Source organism: Biomphalaria glabrata, chromosome 7 (genome assembly GCF_947242115.1).
Source record: "Biomphalaria glabrata chromosome 7, xgBioGlab47.1, whole genome shotgun sequence".
Taxonomy (NCBI): Eukaryota; Metazoa; Mollusca; class Gastropoda; family Planorbidae; genus Biomphalaria; species Biomphalaria glabrata.
In genome coordinates this window covers 4,732,525-4,752,469 of record NC_074717.1, presented here as the reverse complement: position 1 = coordinate 4,752,469, position 19,945 = coordinate 4,732,525, and the positions used below count along the sequence as shown (strand labels likewise).

The window sequence follows — 19,945 nt, the reverse complement described above, 5'->3', positions numbered from 1 at the left end:
AAGCTTAGAGATTTGAGTTCCATTCTCTTAGAGGCTCTGGATGTGGTACGCCTGTGTGAGTGTATTGGAAAAGGGGGGGGAGGTAGATTCATACATTCTGGTAATCATAACTTTTACTACCCCTAGTTGAAGGAAAGCAAAGTCAGACATTGTGATGGCCAAAATAACACCCTCGTAAATCATAAACTACATACACTGTTAAACATTTATATAATTTATTAAAGAATATTATAGCCTACATTTTATTTTTCTGGCCTACTGACATGTGTTATCACAATCAAATACCATTTCGCCACACTTGCTATTTACACAATATATTTGTGGTTTGTTTCAAATTAATTGTGAAAATGTGTGTAATTTTAGAATCAATTCAAATTCAAACTTGCCCTAAGATATTCATATCAGTTCTGTGTCCGGTGCAGGAAGAGTGCAGTGGATCAACTAGGAACTAAAACGGGCAACAATGTAACACAAACACCGTATGCTAACTACATACAAATAACAAAGGCAACTTAACATTATGTTACACCTTTTTTTTTCTCGTTAATACAAAACTCCTAGTTTTTATAAATCTCGCAAGTAGCAGATGGAATGAAGGGGAACAGGCACTGGCCATCTTCGAAGTAGATTGTTAAAACCCTGACCAGGCTCATTCATTTTTAATGTTACAAGCAGATAGAATCCTAAATAGGTTATCTTTTATAAATAAGATGAAATCTGGCTACCTGGCTAACGTCTTCATATATAATAAGATTACGTCCACAGTTCATTTTAATTTGTTATAAGATTATTTAAAATCTTCATTTAAAAAAAAAAATAAAATTCAGTTTGTTATCAGGTCCATCAAGTGACTGATGGGAAAAAGTTTAAATCAGTTCAATACTTTAAAAAAAAAATTTGCTAGCAATAGACTATGTTTGGTCTGTATCCTTTTGATTGAGGGTTTGGCTGCTCAACCCTTATGCCGGTGAAGCGAAAAGTCGTATCATGATAAGAAACAAGTTCTGAGTTATGGAAACATCCGTAGATGGCGCTTTCGAATTATCGGGCTCAGCAGACGAGAAGATACTTCCGGGTGGAGAGTTTGTCTCCAATAAGTCAGTTATGTGGGCACAGGAGGCGCTGAGAAGCTGGTCGTCCTCTGCGGGGGCAGCGCACATCTGGTGGAACCTAGAGGAAGGGTGGTTCTGGGACTCGTTGCCAGGATCGACGCTGCTTCCGGAGACGAGGTCCCTCCGGCATCTGCTCTCGCACATGTCCGATGCTAGGGAGGTGGCAATTTCTAGGGCGTAGTCGCTGTGGAGAGACTCCGCCTCAATGTGGGCGTTTGGAGAGCAACGGCGCACCTCACCAGCGTGGAAGACGCCAGAGCCATCCTTTGGGATGAAGGCGTTTCGGACGAGATATCGCACAGGGGTGTCACAGCCTCTGGCCGGGGACACGCCACCGTCGACACCATATTTTGACCTGTTATTCTTGAGAAGGGATGACATTTTTTGAACGACGCTGAATCTGTGAGGATCTGCGACATGCACCGACTCGATGTTGGAAACGGAGGCAATACTTAGAGTGGTAGATGACGTCACCGTTGCCACAGAGCTCAGACTGCTCGCCATGCTGCAATGTGGCGCCAAAATCCGACTGGCTGCGGCCTTACTTTGATAATCTGCCACAATCCCATTTCCACAATTTCCGGATTGTTGTTTCGTCAAATCAGAGATCACGTGATCTGGTTCGCCATTCGCGCAGTGTTTCGTCTGAATCAGGGTTTGCAGGGTGGCGTTAAAACGGCTAAACAAACTCTCTATCTTCTCTTCGCCCACTTCCGGCGCCATGGCGCTGACATCTAATAAGGGGTGGGTTTTCATGCTTGCATTTCCACTTTCGTTTTCAAATAATGTATTTTTTGCCCCCGAGTCAGCCTTGGGTGCCATGTTTGCTAGCTCGTACGGGTTGCCATCAACGGAGGATTCTCGTTCGTTGTGCATTCGAATAGGAGTTACCTTATCTTGTGTATTGCCCGCCGTTAGAGTGACAGTCACGGGGGCAGTGGGTTTTTCTTGAATCAAAAAATCGTTACGAATAACATCATTCTCTGAAGCTAATGAGGCGCAACTGGAGTAGCCGACGGATGCGATGTCGTGATTGCAGTTAGATTGTTTGGCATCCTTGTCGTTGTTGTCACTGCAGATGTTGCACCTGAAGCTGCTGCAGCTGTCTTTTTTCTCTATCTCGACAGGTGCTTTAGCGGGCTCTTCTTTCGGAGAGTCTCTGACCAGCTCTTCGACTGCTTCTTCTGGTGAAATCGGAGCTTCGTTTCTCACATTTTGTTGCACACTTGATCGAATGTTTGGGTGCACGCTCAGGCGAGCACTTTGGCGCATGCTGGGCCGAATACTATTTCGTAGACTTTGTCTCTGTTTTATCGCTCTCCAGCTCGTGTTGATAAACTCCTCTGTAGTTGGATCATGGCCTTGTATTGGCTCAACATCTTCAGTCATAGTGACGACAGCTTCTGCCTGCTGGGGAACTACGCTAGGCATTTCAAGCTGCTGTTTCCGCCAGTTACTCTTGCAGTTGAAGCTGCTGATTTTGATTTGCTGGATCTTTCTCTGGATTTCCCCCTCGAGTTTGCTGTAAATGATGGCTTTTGGGAAATTGCGGAACACCACAGGGGTGCTCGACTTCGGAGAGTTGTACGAGTTTGTACGGAATTTCGTCGTGTTGATAGCGTTGACGTTCCAGTTTTTAGAGAGTCTGGACGTGCAGAAAATCTTTTCGTCAAAACTGGTCCGTTTATCATTTGGTCTGTTGAAGCAGCTGGTTGTGAAGCCAAAACTTGGCCCGGAATAGGTGCCGAGCCTGTATATGTCGTAGCTTGGTCTCAGCTCTCTGCTTTTCTGGAAAGAAGACACGTTGGAAGGGAGGCCTGCACCGTAAGGGTCATAGGAAGATTTCTCTACCCTGAAGCCGGGATAGTATTTTCCCTGTGAGAAGTGGGAGTGTCGCGTGACGCACTGCTCACATCCGTGGTTGTTGTTCCTGCACATCTTCAGATGAGTCTCGTCCAAAGCATCCACGATGGATAGTGTAGGAGACAGGGCACTCACAAACAGCAAGACGTCATTCTCTGAGATATCTTCGGCACTCTCTTCTTTATTTATTGCGCTGGCGTTTTCGTCGGATGCCGAAGTCTTTTTGGATGATTTGGTCTTTTTCCCATCTTTCTTTTTAGAAGAGCCTTTAGCCTCCAATTCCCCGCCCCCCTTTTCGTCGACTTTCTCCTTTTCTTCAGCAGTTGTATCCAGTGTCGCCTCGCCCTCTTCTTTAACCTCGTTCTCTTTCTGGTCAGGTTTCTCGGAAGGCAGCGCTTCAGGCTGCGACTCTTTCTCCTGTTGCTGAACGACACCCACCTCTCCGGCCTCCTCCTCACTCACCTCTTTGGGCTTCTTTTTGTGCACACACATTTTGTCCATGAACTCCCTGACAGGGCTTCTAGGCCCCGTCTTACGCAAGCAGTGCGGGGCGAGGAAAAATTCCTTGCGCGGTGGTTTGTCACAAGGTTCGTTGTTGAAAAGAATGATCTGAGCTCGTTTGCAGCCAGGGGAAGTGGGCTTCCTTGAATTGGTATAGTCCTCTACTTGCTCACAGGCCGAAGGATAGCCACTTTGTTTCGTGCATGGCCGACAAGATTTACACCCCCCTGATCTAGCAGCGCAGCAAGACTTGATCTCCGGGCCTAACTGTAAGTTGCACATGCAGCTTGGCTTGCTCATCTTTTTGCAGAGGTTGGTGTTGCACGGGTTGGGACAGAATGTCATTCCCGTACAGATTGGCGGGCAGCATCGCGCCGGCGTGCTGGAGAAACCATACCTATTTAAAAGCTGTTGACAGACGGCGTCGCCTTGCTTCGATTTGATATAACTGGTCGTGAATCCCTGGCAGCAAAGAGGTTTGGTGGTGCCTAATAGAGAGCAGCAGCTTTTCCTTGGTGACCTGGAGGGCTGGACACATAAGCAGCTCCCAGGAGGGCAGGGACAAGCAGTCCCTTTTATGCACCTAGGTATTGTGGAGTACAATCGTTCTGATGGCCTGGGTCTTATACAATAAGGAGTGACTTGAAACTTTCTAATGCAGGGCATGCAACAAGGCTTGGTGCATGTGGGCGGGCAAGGGATAGCCTTGCATCCGGAGACGCACTGGCAGCACGAGTTTAATGCACATTTGACACAGCTGCACGCCTTAGGGCAACATGTTCTCATACAAGGGGGCGGGCTACAGCACGATGACTTAATGGGGCAAGGACAGGACCTGGGGCAGCTTCTTGACTTTCTATTGCCACTGAGTTTGGGCACTCGGCAGCGAGGCCGCCCACAGGGCGAATCGCTTGGGCAAGTGCTTATTCGGTTTGGGATGCACACTGCCCGGGGAGACGGGCCGCTGACCATGGTGCTGTGGAAGCTCTGGGAGCGGCATGGGAGTTTGCAAAAATAGGGACAGGGTGGGTTGTAGATGGGGTACATGGTGGGCTTCTCTCCGCCCCTGGAGCAACACTTCTTGGCACCGTTGTTGCACGACATTTTTGCACTTTGAACTGAGGAGCAGCTGCTCTTTTTGTCAACTTCCTTGGAACAGGTCAACTGTGGGGGTGAAAGGTCGCAAGGCTTCAAAGTTTTACCGGGCACTGACGATGGGCAAGGTTTTGATGGGGCGCGTGAATACTTCTGTCCAAGAGAAGCGTCGGCGTGCGATTGAGAAGTGCAGGCATTAACTGGGGCTGTGAGTGGAGTGTAGGAAGAGCACTTGAGAAATGAATACTTATGTCTGTATGGCTTGAAAATCGGACTGCAAGAGCATATACTAGAAGAGCAAGATCTGCTTTTCCCTTTTCCTGTCCTTGAACCGCTACTTGAGACACTAGAAGCTCTAGCGCCGCGTGTTCCCTCTTTTCCTTTGAGACTCCCTGACTTGCTCCTGGATCGACTCCTTCTCTTTCGGCGGCTTCTTCCTCGAGACTCGGTGCTGGAGTTGCTGGAAGTCCACTTGGGGGATTTGTCTTTCGCCTTTTTGTGACCTTTTTCTTCGACTTGCCTCTTCTTGTTGTCGTCTCCCGCAGCAGTCCCCGCTGTGGATACTGCGGTATCTCTCTGCTCCGCGTAATTGTCCTCTAGCTTGAATCTTTTGTCCGCGTCACGGCTCTGCTCATAAGGGACTGCAGTTTTGGACGACTTCTCGTGCTTGTGCTTAGATCCGATGCGTTGTAGTGTAACCGCGAAGCCTTCTTTAGAGCGACAAACCGAGATCTCTAGTGGCTCAGTCTCGCTGGCTTGCGCTGTGCGTTCCTCGCCCTTGGAAGCTGTTGATGTACAATTGTCTTTGGTGCACTTTTTTTGACCTAAGCCGAAGAGAGATAAGAACCACTCCAAGCAGCTCTCTTCTTCACACTGACACCTAACTTCCGGGCATTTACAACCGTGGGTTTGTTGGCAAGATATGCATCGGCTGATAGGGACACTGTAGCCCTTTCGAAACTTCCCACAGTCAATGCATGTTAATTTCTCCTTTGAGAAGAAGCATTTATTTCCTTGGTCAACACATGTTTGGAAACATTCCATCTTAGGTGGTGCCCCATTCTCACAACAGATCGACCATTTCTTTTCTCCTTATAAAGGGTGCTAGATCTACAAACAGCTAAAAAAAAATACACCCAAAAATAAACCTACCACGTCCGGTTTTGAGAGGAAATGATTTCAGACGTGTCTACGTACAGCAGACTTTTAACGAAAAGTTTGGTGCTGTTTTTGATTTTCTTGCTTATCAAAAAAACAGCGAGTATTGATGGTAAATCTACTTACTGCAATTCACAGGTAGCTTTTGCATACTAGCCAGTGTTACGTTGAATTCGTAGATTCTATTATTTTATTTTATTTCGGGTGGCAAAAAACTCGGATGTAAGCAAAGAGTCGCCCCCTTTGATGTAGATTTGTCATAAACACCCAGGTAACGGCGGAGCACTCGTGACGTCAGAGACTTTTTACTCCGGTACTGCTGCGATAGAGCAAAAATAAATAAAAAAAATCACATCTTAGAGATTATGTTCGGGCCATTAAATAAACTCAAGATTTAATTTGTCTGCAGACGCGTGAAACATCGTAGTAGCAACTAGTTTGTCATTCTGAGGCACTTAAGGCAATTAGTAATCAGACAGTTCCCTAAGATGGCGTAATAATTTATCTTGAATGTTTATTTTTTCGCTAAATCTAAACTCGCAAAGAAAGCAATACAAGTCACGCAGAATTTAGTCTCCTCGAAGACTATTGGATAATTATCGCGCACTCAAAGGCGCAGACGAGCGGATGGTGCGCTTTTGTAAACAAAGCCGATTCGAACTACTAAATCTATGTTTACTTTTTTTCTTCCAAAGATATAACTTTTTTTTTTTAAGTTGAAGAAAGATTATTTTATTTTTAAAAGGGACAAATAAAATATGACTGAAAAGAATGTGAAATATTTATTTAGAGTTTATATTAATTATTATTATTTAAATGTCAAAAATACACCAATTCATTTTTTCCTATCTAGATCTAGTGTAGGTCTAGTTAGTAGGACTACTACTTCAGAATTTTTAGTTACAGAGATAGCTTTTTTTTATAGAACATTATTTCAAATGAAAAAATATTCATTCTTAGGCTTAACATATTACTACTAGATCTACTAGCGTTGATATATATAAGTTAGAAGTATTAAATATTTTTGTTTTGTTTACATTTTGTTGCGTTCAAAAGACTTACGACATTGCTTCTAGATCTAGATCTAATTTGCGCATCTATTGAACATAGAATAAGACAAGATGGCGGCAACATCGAGACGTCTATAAAAGCAAACAATGTCCAGACATTTATAAAAGGTGATAAATAGAAAGCCTGATCTAGATCGATGAATGATTGGAAATAATGTATTAAACCAATCTAATTTAGACAACCCCCAAAATAATGCTATAGCTATTTTTTTTCAACCTTTGTAGGCCTACTAGACTTAGATCTTGGCTTGGCTACCGACACCCGACTCGGGCAGAGTTGCGTTTACTGAGCGCCTAAAGGCAGCAAGGAAAACAAACTCCTAGATACCCCCTCCCCCCCCCCCCCCACTGGTAAAACAAATGAGATTGGACCAAAAGCGCTCTGAATATGCTATAAGCATGAAAGTAGCGCTATATAAAAGCTATAATAATAAAATCAAAATCTAAAATGTTGACGTATCTAATGAATTAGAGACTTACTTCAAAACAGTTGCAAGCGCTCATAGATCGGTCATAGGCGAATTTCATAGGGAATCAGAAATCTCATTAGTAGCGAACTATTCAGAGAATTACTCCCTTAGAGCACGGAAGAGGAAGCGGGCAGTGAGTTGTAAGGTCGCCTTATCCCCGTACAAGGACAGACCCTTTGCCGCACATGGCCCAGTATTCTCTCTCTCAATCCCTTGTCCCGATCGTCCCTCATGCAGAGATCGGCATTCATAAAGAATGTGCTCTATTGTCTCGTCGTCCTCGACGCAGTAGTGGCACCGTGTGTCGTGGTTCTCCTTCCACCGTCCAAAGTACGCGCCTATTGGACAGTGCTTGACTCGGGAACTGGGCTAGAACTGCCTGTTCCGCACGGCAGAGCTCCCACCATGCGTCCTTTCGGTCTGGTCTACTCGGATCTGCTTATGAGTCGAACCAGTCAGGAAAACCAAATGTCTTAGCAGAGTTTAAGCCTCTAGAATCTAGATCTAATTAACAGGCACGACTAGATTAACGCGAGGACGTGGGACGTAATGATCTTCTTGTCTATAAAGAACGTCTGTACTTTATAAGATAAGATGTAGACATTCTAAAATTTGAACTTTGTTGAAATTTAGTTCAAAGAATTTCAGTTGGCCCTTGTGACTTTTTGTTTTTTTTTACTAAAATGACTCCTAAAAATGTTTAACCGACAATCCGACTATTGAGGTTAACAATTTTAAAATCTTCAATTCTGAAAGAACATCGGGAACCTGTAAAAGAAAACTAAAATAAAGAAACAAATATTGTTTTCCTTAACAATAAGACATTTAATAATACTATATAGATATAAATATATATATATATATATATATATATATATATATATATGATAAACACGATATACAATGGGTGTGTTGTCCATTGGAAACAAAAGATCAAAACATTAAATATGAAATGAGCGATTTCTAGACTCCTACCGCAGGTTCTGAAATGTGAGTTGTTTTTTTAAAAATGAAGTACTGTATGGACTTCACACCAAAGTTGCACCTCCCCCTTACCCCCTATAAAGTACAATTTATTTGATTGAAAGGGTGCAGCGAGGTGCGAACACTTTTTTTTCTGAACGCAGTGACGTAACGTTGGATGGCGTCATAGAGGATTACAGCGAGAGCAGATTTTGACTTATGGTTCTGAGCTTGAGGAGCTAATGGATGTAGGCCTCTTCGATGTTTGTGGTCGAGTTGGACGCTGTAATTTTATCGATAGTCATTACATACACACACACACACACACACATAAACATGAGGTACCCCCCCCTACACTCACACAGACACACATGGCTTACACACGTTTTGCGTTCACGGTATAACCTAAAGCTCATCAGCCGGTATTGCCAATCTAAAGGCCTTCTCTAATTTATTGCGTCTTTAGCCTGGGCTCTATAACTTGAATAAAGTGATGGACAGCCTACGGTCCGCGGGCCATATCTGGATCGTGAAGTGATGCAATCCGGCCCCCCTCTCTAAACTTCAGCCCACGTTACTTTATAGAACCATAGAGCCTCGTTTCCATTGGGCACAACATTTTGTGGCCGATGTAACGGGCGTCGTAAATGTCACATAAGGAAGAGCAGCAGTGTTGTACTAGACAGTTTGTTTTGTATTGTATAATGTCATTGGGTCATGACATCGCGAAAATTTAAAAAAATTGATTCACAATATTATTGATTATAAAACGAGTTGGGTACTTTTAGAAACGAAAAAAATCTCTATTGATAATTTAAAAATACATCCAACATTTTTTTTTAAATCTTTTTTTTTTTGTATATTACGTATCACATGTAAACGCATCCTTTTACATCTTTCTAATTCTAGAGAGCTCTAGCAGGAAAAAGTAAAGCACAATTATTTTAAATTGCTTAGGATTGCTTTCCTCCCCTTGTTGATATGAGCTCTTTTTTATTTAAAAAAAAATTAACGATCAATAAGGCCGATAGTTGTCATTCAACGGAACAAAAAAGTAAGTTGAAGAACTGACCACCCCTCGTTTACCGTTGGCCATATAAACAAATGAGCTTTGCGGACCAAGATTTAACTCTTTCTCTCCTAACTGACGATGCCAGCGTTGATTCCACCAGAATGTGGTAAATAATTACGGAGAGAAAGAGTTAAATGTTTAATGTTTTACTAATTGAAAAAGTCTGAAAGGGGTACCTTTACCTGGTCGTTACTGCCAGTGTTAGAGCAGTGGTTCCCAAACATTTTTCCTTAATGGAACACTTCGCACATTCTGAGTACTTAGCGGAACACTTTGCTGCTTTTTTTTTTCTTTTCAGAGTGATTAAGTCACGTGGTGGCCTACTCGTTAATTATTTCAATAGTTCGTGGAACACCTATTCAGGCCTCGCGGAACACTTTAGGGTTCCACGGAACACAGTTTGGGAAACACTGCCTTATATTCATGCTATCGTGGAACTGCAAGCTTATTTCAAATCAAAATAAAAGAGCATTAGAGCTACCCAATCAAAGTTCTGTTAATTCCGTGACATACCGAAAAAGAAAACGTTCATTTACTTTCTTACACACACACACACAGACACACACACACTCATCCTTCAGCACAACCCGTGTGCTACCAATAGTCATATCATGCACACACTGTGAGTTCATTGAAACTCATTACTCCGTTGAACCAAGGGAGATTATCCATTCCACTTTAGTGCAGACGTGTCTATTTTTTAGGTTTGATATCGTGTTCAAAACGAGGTTGAAGGAATACATCAAAGGAAATTTAGATCAAAAGTGTCCAGATTTGCCAAAAGCATTTCAAGCCAAATAAAATAAAAGTTTCTAGATATTTTTTTGCCCAAATCGGTTTCTTGATTTGGAACTAGTCTGTTATTTATAGCAGTATTCAAAAATAGCGTCGAAAACCAGCAATATCAAAATAATAATTATAACAATAATAAAATACAAATTGGATATCGAAATAGAAATATGTAGAAATGCTTAAAAATATGAAAAAAAGTCACGTGATAATAAAATTGAAGTATTCCATGACGTGGGGAGTAAAATATCACATGTCCTAATAATCCAACAAGAAATATGTGAGTATTTAAATTGGTAACAGAGCATTTACATAAGCGATGTTTCAAATTCTTTTTTCCAGTTCCGAGAAACCTGATATATGTTATAGCACCCACAGAGGACCATGTACTTCAAGGTTTTCCGGAAGTAGGGACTGATGATGCAGTACAGGATGAAGTTGACAGAAAAGTTGATCGTCTGCATGAGGTTCAGGATGGCCTCCGATGACGACGACTCTTCGCTGTTGGACATCTCCATCACATGGATGATGGTCTCCGTGGGCGCCACCAAGATGAAAAAGAGGACCACGATCGCCACCAGGGTGACCGTCAAGATGTGGGAGGAGCTCCGGGGCTGGTCCATCCTCCCCAGGTGCTTCCGGCGAGTGTAGGAGCGGTAGATCTTTCGGCACAAGCAGAAGTTGAAGTAGACAAGGAGCAGGAGCGGCACGTAGTTGCCCACTACCGCCCAGGCTATCCGGTACGAAACTTCTGCAACATGGCTGCCGTAGAGGGGCACCCTCCGGTGCCTGTAGAGATACCGAGAAGGCTGCGGTGCCCCTATCGACGCAGACAAGGGCGGCGAAGAGGAAAAAGCTGGCGAAAAACCCGAGGAATGTGTTGAGTTGAACGGGCGAAAGTCCGCCGCCACGCACGGGCAGCTGAGGTTGCCGTCTTCCGGAATGACGATGCTGGCGTTGGCGGCGCAGACGGTGACAGGCTCGAACCGCCACCAGACCGGGAGGTTGAAGAGGACGGAGAAGACGTAGGTGTAGACGATGATGTACTTGATACGTCGGGTTGTGAGGTAGAGGTCCTGTCTGAGCGGGTGACAGATGGCCATGTACCTCTCCAGCGACATGGCCACGGTCAGCATGGTGCTCTCCATAATGAAGACGTTGATGACGGCGTAGGAATATCTCGCGTAGTAATACAAGAAGCTGTCTCTCTCCAGGAAGTTCACCGGTATAAAGGCCGTAAGGAAAACGAAGATGCAGAACATAAGGTCAGACACAGCCAATGAGATCAAACAGAGGTTTGCAGAGTGTTCCAGCGTTCTGAAGGATTTTTGCAGTTTACGCCTGTAAAAGAAAAGAAAAATATATGATTGACTATATGAAAATGTTGAAGGCGCGGTGGCCGAGGGTTAAAGCGCTTGGCTTCCGAACCGGAGGATCCCGGGTTCGATGCTTAGTGAAGACCGGGATATTTAATTTCGGGATTTTCAGGGCGCTTTAGCGCTAATGGGTACCAGACAATAGTTTGGGAGAAGTAAAGGCGGTTGATCGTTGTACTGGCCACATAACATACTCGTTAACCGTGGCCCACGGAAACAGATGAACTTTACATCATCTGCCCCATAGATCGCAAGATCTGAAAGGGAAATGTTAATTTTTAGCGTATAAAAATGTTAGGTAAATATGCATTTAATTGTCCACCTGTATTTTGTATGCAATTTATATATGCTTACGATTTTAAATCCTAGATGTTGCATATTGTGTATAGCGAGGCGAAATACCACTCACTAAGAATGGCTTTCGATAGATTCGCAAACCTGGTGACCGCCATTCGCGAAAGACCGCAAGCTCTACCAAACCTTTCTTTTATTTTCGGTATTTCCCGAAAGGTTGCAGTCTACATGTAAAGCATTCTTTTTTTTTTTTTTTTTTTTTTTTTTTAATTACGAATTCCGTATTATTAAAGCAAATTTTTTCTTGTTCCCCAAGTCTACTTATTATTAATAGGCCTTACGTCATTTCCACGTTCTTTAAGAAGCGGTCTAAATGAAAAACAAAACCAATCCCAAATAGCATGAACGAGATAGATCTTGAGATTTTAAACCTAATTGCTTGGCAAACTCTGATTCCTCCTATATAAAACGCATCAGGACAGCACTTAGAAAGCTCAAAAACAGCAAAAAAAAAAACAACAACAACAAAAAAAAAAAAAAAAAACAACAACACAACTGTTATTCAATGGATACCAGCACATATAGAACTAGAAGGAAATGAGAAGGCTGACACACTCGCCAAGAGTGGGAGAACAACCATTGCACCCTATCCATAAGAAATGAAGAAACTAATAGTGAATACAATAAATGAGAAATGGACAAGCTCTCATCCGAATTACAGGAAAGATGATGCCTATTATAAGCTATCCCGACAAGATCAATGTCTAATCTTTCGACTCAGAAACAGACACATCAGACTGAGACAACATATGTACCGGAAGCTCAAAATTGGAACCAGTGAAATCTGCCCATGTGGAGTGTCACCAGAGAATGCTGACCATGTCCTTCAAAACTGCTCTCTTTACCAAGAGGCCCGTACAAGACACTGGCCCCAAAACACCCCAATACAAAGAAAACTATAAGGAGAGCTCCCTGATTTGAAAACCACTGCGCAGTTCATCTCATATATTGGTTTAGTCATATGAACACTCCAACATGAAATTGAGAATGAGAAGAAGAAAAAAAAAAACACCTAATATATTATATATATTTTAAAAAATTCTGTATGTACAAGTTACGACCGGAGCAAGAAATTAGTCACATTGGACAACGGCCAAGAGAGTTGCCGGCCATTCGCTTTGTCGGTTATTTGAAAACGCGCCTGCCAATTAGTATAATTGTAATCTCATTAGGGATGGGATACGAAACCACGTGAGAAGAACAAAAATAAATTGATCACATGACTTGATAGTTTTGTCCAGCTTTACTGCGTGTGTATAATTAATCACAATAATCACACCTGACAACGTGTTGAACTTTTATGACATTTCGAAGGAGAGGCGATTGTTTTTTTCGTTTAGAGCAAGGGTTGGCAACCCTTTTCTGTCGAGGGCCGCATTAAGAAAAAACCTTTCCGAATGAACGACCGCATATAAGTATATAATTTAATTTTTAGATCTAGATCTAGTAAATGAACATCAAAAATAAGAGTACTCTCGTCTCATAATTATTATTTTGCAATTTTTAGATACATAATCTTCTTTATCAAAAGACTGAATGCAACAATAAATTGTGATTTTTGTGTGTGTATTTTTGATAATCAATTACTAGATCTGGATCTAAAAAATAAAATTATATGTTACATAGGTTAGGGTGGAAAAAAACCCAACTTTGACTACTTTATAAAACAACGCCTTGATCCAACTTTCTACAAAATGTTCATGAACGATCAGCCGGGGATAAGAATTTATTTCCGGTTTCCAGTCTAGTAGTAGATATATAAGTCTATGTTTGTGTACTTTATTATACAGCAGTGTAGTTTTGTTTAATCTCTAACACTGAAGATCATGCAACTTTTCAGAATTCGGAAATCCGACAACAATAGATATACATGTTTTCAAGTTACATGAAGTTATTTCCTTTTTTCAGTGTATATTTTTTGTTATGTCTATGGGGAAAACTTTGTTTGAAAAGATTTTTATATGCACATACATTTCATATTTCGATGAAAAAGTGAAGCCTGTCTTCCAAGCTTTATTAAAAATATTAGTAAAAAAAAAGTCAAAGTCAATGTCCTTCAAGGAACCTAACAATTTCTTTCTTGAGATTCCATATTCTTCTCAATACCTTGCCCATGATAGGCCAGCGGATATTACCGTAGTACCGAAATTCGAAATCATCAAGTACATTCTCGGAACTGCCTGTGACTGACAGACTGAGAACCCTTGCTATAATAAGCTTGAAGAACGAGATCAATAGGTCAATAATATGTTTGAAATTCAATGCAGCTTTGTGCAAACATATCCCCTATAGAGTTTATGGTTGGGATATTGTTCTTTAATTTAAAAAAAAAAATTTTTTCTCAGTCAAAGCACGGGCTCCATTAGTTGTTACACTAGCCATCTTGTTGTAAGCCTACCCAACACTTTCAACGCAGTTTTTCCAAGCATTCAATAACTACTGGCTTGAGTTTGTGTCTTTGACTGAATGTTTCGAAATATTGCCAATAGGAATGATCTTCGTGTACTTTAAACTTTAAAGAATAACATGTTGTGACCATGTTTCTTTAACCTCTTCACCTTAAGTGATAAGAATCAGAAGTTTCTATAAATTATATAGATATTTGCAATTATTAATGTCAGGTACCCATTAGAGTTTGGTGGACTAAAAATCCCGAAAATTGGGATCAGAGTAATCATCGAGATTCGAACCTGAAACTCCTCGGTTTGGAAGCCAAGCGCTTGACTACTCAGCCACCACTCCCTTGGGCCATGTTGACCGATGTAGTGTGTGTGTGTGTGTGACAGTGTGTTTATGCAGGCATGTGTTTGTGCGTTCGTGTGTCTGTCTGTAAAAAAAAGTTTATTAAGATCACAAAGAATCCATACCTATGAGAATTATGCTCTATTGACACACAGATAATTACTGTTTGCTCTGACATGTCACCCCCCAGGCAAGATGGGGTTGAAAATTCCAAAGACATTCTTTATTCCGAGCTTGAGAAGAGAGTCAGACCCAAGGGGGTTGGAGGCCTAGCGAGCATGGCCCCCGGCACTTTATTAGCACCCCATCCCTCTATATAAACACACTTGGACTTGTGGTATTATTGCCCTATTCTAATTTTTTAGACAAATACGTTAACCTGTCGTGTTTCCTATTCACATTGAACTGTTTGGTTGCGTGGAAAAAATTAATTTGATTAGCGGTGGGGAAAAAAAAAGGTCCGTATCAATGAAATAGGAATGGTTACAACTTGGAAAGCAGAAGGAATATTATTTATGAAACGGGAATCGATGCATTTTTTTTTGTAACCTTTTTTACAATTCGTAATACGTATATGAGTCTTCTTATATTATCTTATCTTATATAATACAGACGTTACTTCCAAAAAAAAAAAGAAGATGATTACGTCCTACGCGTCATGTATTTAGTCAAGCATATCGACCAATGACTTAAATTCTGCCAAGTCACTGGTTTTCCTGGCTAGCTCAGGCAACCCATTCCATGCTCTAATAGCACTAGGGAAGAAGGAGCATTTGTACCAATTTGTCCTAGCATATGGAAGGAGGAATGTGCCTTTATCTTTATGTCTTTCTGAGTATTTTATTAGATTTTGTATTTGAAGATTATGGTTCAATGTTTAATGTATAATTGCTACTTTACTTTTGAGTCTTCTGTCTTCTATTGGCGCCCCCTCTCTGATTTTTCAGGAAAATCAATACAAATATAGGCTGCGTGAGGCGCCTCCCCTGAGGGTGGCTCTCGTGCATTTTGCCCCCCCCCCCCCTATTACTCTCGTAAACTACACCTCTGCATAAAAGTCATTTTTATTGTCATTGACAATGTAACATTAGAAATTAGAAAAAAATACTATACAATGAAAAGAAAACAAAATAATTATAATATTAATATACGAAACGTTTTTTTTTTTTTTTTAGGTTCGGGATGCACTTTATAGTTCGTCCCAAGGGCATCAACTATGTTAATGTTTAGCAAGTAAAAGTTGCTCCCCCTTTTCTTCTACTACAGTTAATCGCTTATGCTTTCACAGCAATGGTCAAATAAACTTTGTAGTCTAATTATTGCTTTTCAATTCGTTCGTCCTACTGATGTTCACCCCGAAGGCCAGATTTTTTTTTTAAATAGCTGATCTAACTCGATTTAGTAGCCTTGATCAGCGGACCACATAAAATTCACCTCCCAAACGCCCCCCCCCCCCCCACCACTAGAAGTAGCACAGAAAGCGTTTCTCATGGGAGAGTACTCGGCAGAATAATAAGTTGAATCGCTTGTTCATGGCCATGAACAAAGAGTCGGGCCACGTTGCGTCCCTTCTTGGGAAATGGGGCACTTTATGAAATGAGCGCTGATGTGTGCTGCTCATAAAATATGCAAAGTTTAGGCACGTCGAACGCAGATTTATTTAGGTTTGATTAGAACTGATGGACATTATTTGGTCTTATAATCTGATTTGTCAGTTCCGCACATGCGCCATGTCACTGAATGAAAGACAATGGTGTTGTCATTGTAGTTTTTGTCGTATGCTGGTTTCTCTATTCATAGCAGCGACCCTGACATTTATTTTTATTTTTTCAGATTCACTAATCTGCTTTTATGATTCTTTTCGTTTTCACAGCGTCCAGATCAAGTACCCAGATCCTGACCTTGCATCCAGAAATAACATCCAGGACTGGGATCCTGACCTTGCATCCAGAAATAACATCCAGGACTGGGATCCTGACCTTGCATCCAGAAATAACATCCAGGACTGGGATCCTGACCTTGCATCCAGAAATAACATCCAGGACTGGGATCCTGACCTTGCATCCAGAAATAACATCCAGGACTGAAATCCTGACCTTGCATCCAGAAATAACATCCAGGACTGGGATCCTGACCTTGCATCCAGAAATAACACCCAGGACTGGGATCCTGACCTTGCATCCAGAAATAACACCCAGGACTGGGATCCTGACCTTGCATCCAGAAATAACACCCAGGACTGGGATCCTGACCTTGCATCCAGAAATAACACCCATGACTGGGATCCTGACCTTGCATCCAGAAATAACATCCAGGGCTGGGATCCTGACCTTGCATCCAGAAATAACATCCAGGACTGGGATCCTGACCTTGCATCCAGAAATTACACCCAGGACTGGTACCCTGACCTTGCATCCAGAAATAACACACAGGACTGGCATCCTGACCTTGCATCCAGACAGAAGATCCAGGCCTTGCATCCAGAACTTGCATCGCGACATAACATTAAGGTCTGGTATCCTGACCTTGCATTTAAACATAACATCAAAGCCTGGCATCCAAACCTGGCATCCAGACAGAAGATCCAGGCCTGGCATCCAGAACTTGCATTGAGACATAACCTCCAGGCATGGCATTTAGACCTTGCACCCAGACATAAGATCCAGACCTGGCATCCAGAACTTGCATCGAGACATAACCTCCAGGCATGGCATTTAGACCTTACACCCAGACAGAAGATCCAGGCCTGGCATCCAGAACTTGCATCGAGACATAACCTCCAGGCATGGCATTTAGACCTTACACCCAGACAGAAGATCCAGGCCTGGCATCCAGAACTTGCATTGAGACATAACATCCAGAACTTGCATCCAGACAGAAGATCCAGGCCTGGCATCCAGAACTTGCATCGAGACATAACATCCAGAACTTGCATCGAGACATAACATCCAGAAATTGCATCGAGACATAACATCCAGAACTTGCATCGAGACATAACATCCAGAACTTGCATCGAGACATAACATCCAGAACTTGCATCGAGACATAACATCCAGAACTTGCATCGAGACATAACATCCAGAACTTGCATCGAGACATAACATCCAGAACTTGCATCCAGACAGAAGATCCAGGGCTGGCATCCAGAACTTGCATCCAGACAGAAGATCCAGACCTGGCATCCAGAACTTGCATCCAGACAGAAGATCCAGGCCTGGCATCCAGAACTTGCATCCAGACAGAAGATCCAGGCCTGGCATCCAGAACTTGCATCGAGACATAACCTCCAGACATTGCATCCAGACATACTTTCCATGCTTCGCATCCAGATCTTACATCCAAGCATGCCCCCCCCCCCCCCCTAGTAGTATCTTTATAAAGGGTTATGCTGCCGAATAATAGAAAGAAAATAAAATCTGCAAACTCAATAGATCAGCTACAGCCCAGTTTATCAAAGGAAAAGAAGCGATTACACTTTTTTTTGTATCACACATGTATTTATAGTTTGTACCCATTAGATTTAGATATACATCCAGTACTTCGCTTTTGGTTTATTCATAAACTCTTACACCGGTTTTGTTTTGTAAATACGTTTTACTAAACTTTTGACAACTCCCTAAAAAAGAGAACAGCAACCCAAGGCACAAAAGTCAAATTACCTGGTTAGTATGGTCAAGTTGAGGAGATTACCCACAATGCCAAAGACGCAGACGACTGGCTGCACGTAGTAAGCCACGATGGTCCCCCAGCAGCACATCACATCCTCCTCGCGCGAATCAGGCAGCGAGCAGTTTTGGTCACCCCCCGTGTCGTTGATGCCGCCGGAACTCCCCAGATACATAGTATCTCAACGTCCGCTTGTCTGAGGCTACCGTAGCAGTGAGTTGCCAGGCAACGGGGATTGTTTTTCAGGGCTTGTTACATCTAAGATGGCCGCAATCATTCCGTTAACTTGCCTTGGCGTATTGCATTGAAGTAAATTATCTTTCCCAGCAGAGGATTCCTAAACTTTAAGGAATCAATTAGCTGGAACATCATGATTAGCTGCAAATCTCCCCAATCACGTATTTATCGTCCAATCAAATTTGTTCGTCTATATTAAAGTTCAGTTTTTGTTTTGTTTTTTATAATTGATGATATTTTACATTGTTTTGAGATCATCTAGACAACTATACGTCCACGAGACTAACACTTAGTGGTAGAGACACATCTTAGGTTTTGATTGGTTTCAAGTTTTTCTTCCAAACAAATTGTTATCGAGGTCTCCGAAGTCCACGAACACTGTCTGGGTCCCTGCCATTCAGTTCAGATTACAATCTGTGAATACAAAAATACAAACAAGTGAACGGCAATGTTTTAATAGTTGAAGATATTCAATTTGCTTATAAACAATCTAGAGAGGTTCTTTCTCTCTCTCTCTCTCTCTCTCTCTCTCTCTCTCTCTCTCTCTCTCTCAATTATAATCCCTTTCTTTCTCTGTCATTTTATCTCTTCTCTCTCTCTCTGGTCTTGCTTTCTTTCATTCTCTTTCTTTCTCTTTTCACAAAGCTTATACCAATTCACTTTGTCTGTTTGTCTGTCTGGTAAAAAGTATGTACACTTTATTTCTACCACACCCATTCTCGGATCAAGTTGAAATTTTAACAATTATTCATTTCATAGACAATACAGGAATCACTAAAAAAAGAGTAACCAATTAATCAATTAATTATTGGTAATTAATTATTTTGTTTGATGCCAACAAGGGAAACTAATCCTTCAGAATTCACATGTGTGGCTAAATTTGCTGGGTTTACTCCCCTTACATTCTTGTTAACGCTATTTCTCTCTCCTCCAGGCATTCTCCGATCAAGTTGATACTTTAAGCCACTATTTATTGTACTTAACAAAACATGAATCGATAAACAAAAATACACAATTTGTTAATAAATTGGTAATTTATTCTTTTGTTTGATATCAAAATAAGTGAAATAGCTTGTACATTACTGACAGATGTAGTTTTAAGGGTGGCCAGACACATCATCATACGAGACATTTCATCATTGCAACATTTCATCATTATAGCAATTCATCCTTGCAACATGTCATCATTATAGCAATTCATCCTTGCAACATTTCATCATTATAGCAATTCATCCTTGCAACATTTCATCATTATAGCAATTCATCATTGCAACATGTCATCGTTATAGCAATTCATCCTTGAAACATTTCATCATTATAGCAATTCATCATTGCAACATGTCATCATTATAGCAATTCATCCTTGCAACATTTCATCATTATAGCAATTCATCATTGCAACATGTCATCATTATAGCAATTCATCCTTGCAACATTTCATCATTATAGCAATTCATCATTGCAACATGTCATCATT

At 41.7% G+C, this 19,945-nt stretch overlaps 2 protein-coding genes across 5 annotated transcripts in view; one reads left to right on the top strand and one right to left on the bottom strand.

Moving 5' to 3' along the window:
- Positions 1 to 9,235: 9,235 nt before the first annotated feature.
- Positions 9,236 to 19,945, bottom strand: part of LOC106063694 (FMRFamide receptor-like) — a 141,034-nt gene continuing 130,324 nt past the window's right edge. For all 4 annotated transcript variants that reach the window (XM_056037049.1, XM_056037047.1, XM_056037048.1 and 1 more), the window contains 2 exons: positions 18,225 to 18,882; positions 9,236 to 11,434 (listed from right to left, as the gene is read on the bottom strand). In XM_056037049.1, coding sequence (XP_055893024.1) covers positions 10,402 to 11,434; positions 18,225 to 18,406 — 1,215 coding nt within the window. In that variant the 5' untranslated portion in view covers positions 18,407 to 18,882 and the 3' untranslated portion in view covers positions 9,236 to 10,401. The remainder of the gene's footprint in view (positions 11,435 to 18,224; positions 18,883 to 19,945) is intronic.
- On the top strand, positions 11,431 to 18,230 carry LOC129927495 (polycystic kidney disease protein 1-like 3). The gene is made up of 2 exons (XM_056037056.1): positions 11,431 to 11,767; positions 16,439 to 18,230. The coding sequence occupies exons 1-2, from the start codon at positions 11,761 to 11,763 to the stop codon at positions 17,176 to 17,178; spliced, it is 747 nt and encodes a 248-aa protein (XP_055893031.1). The 5' UTR covers positions 11,431 to 11,760; the 3' UTR covers positions 17,179 to 18,230.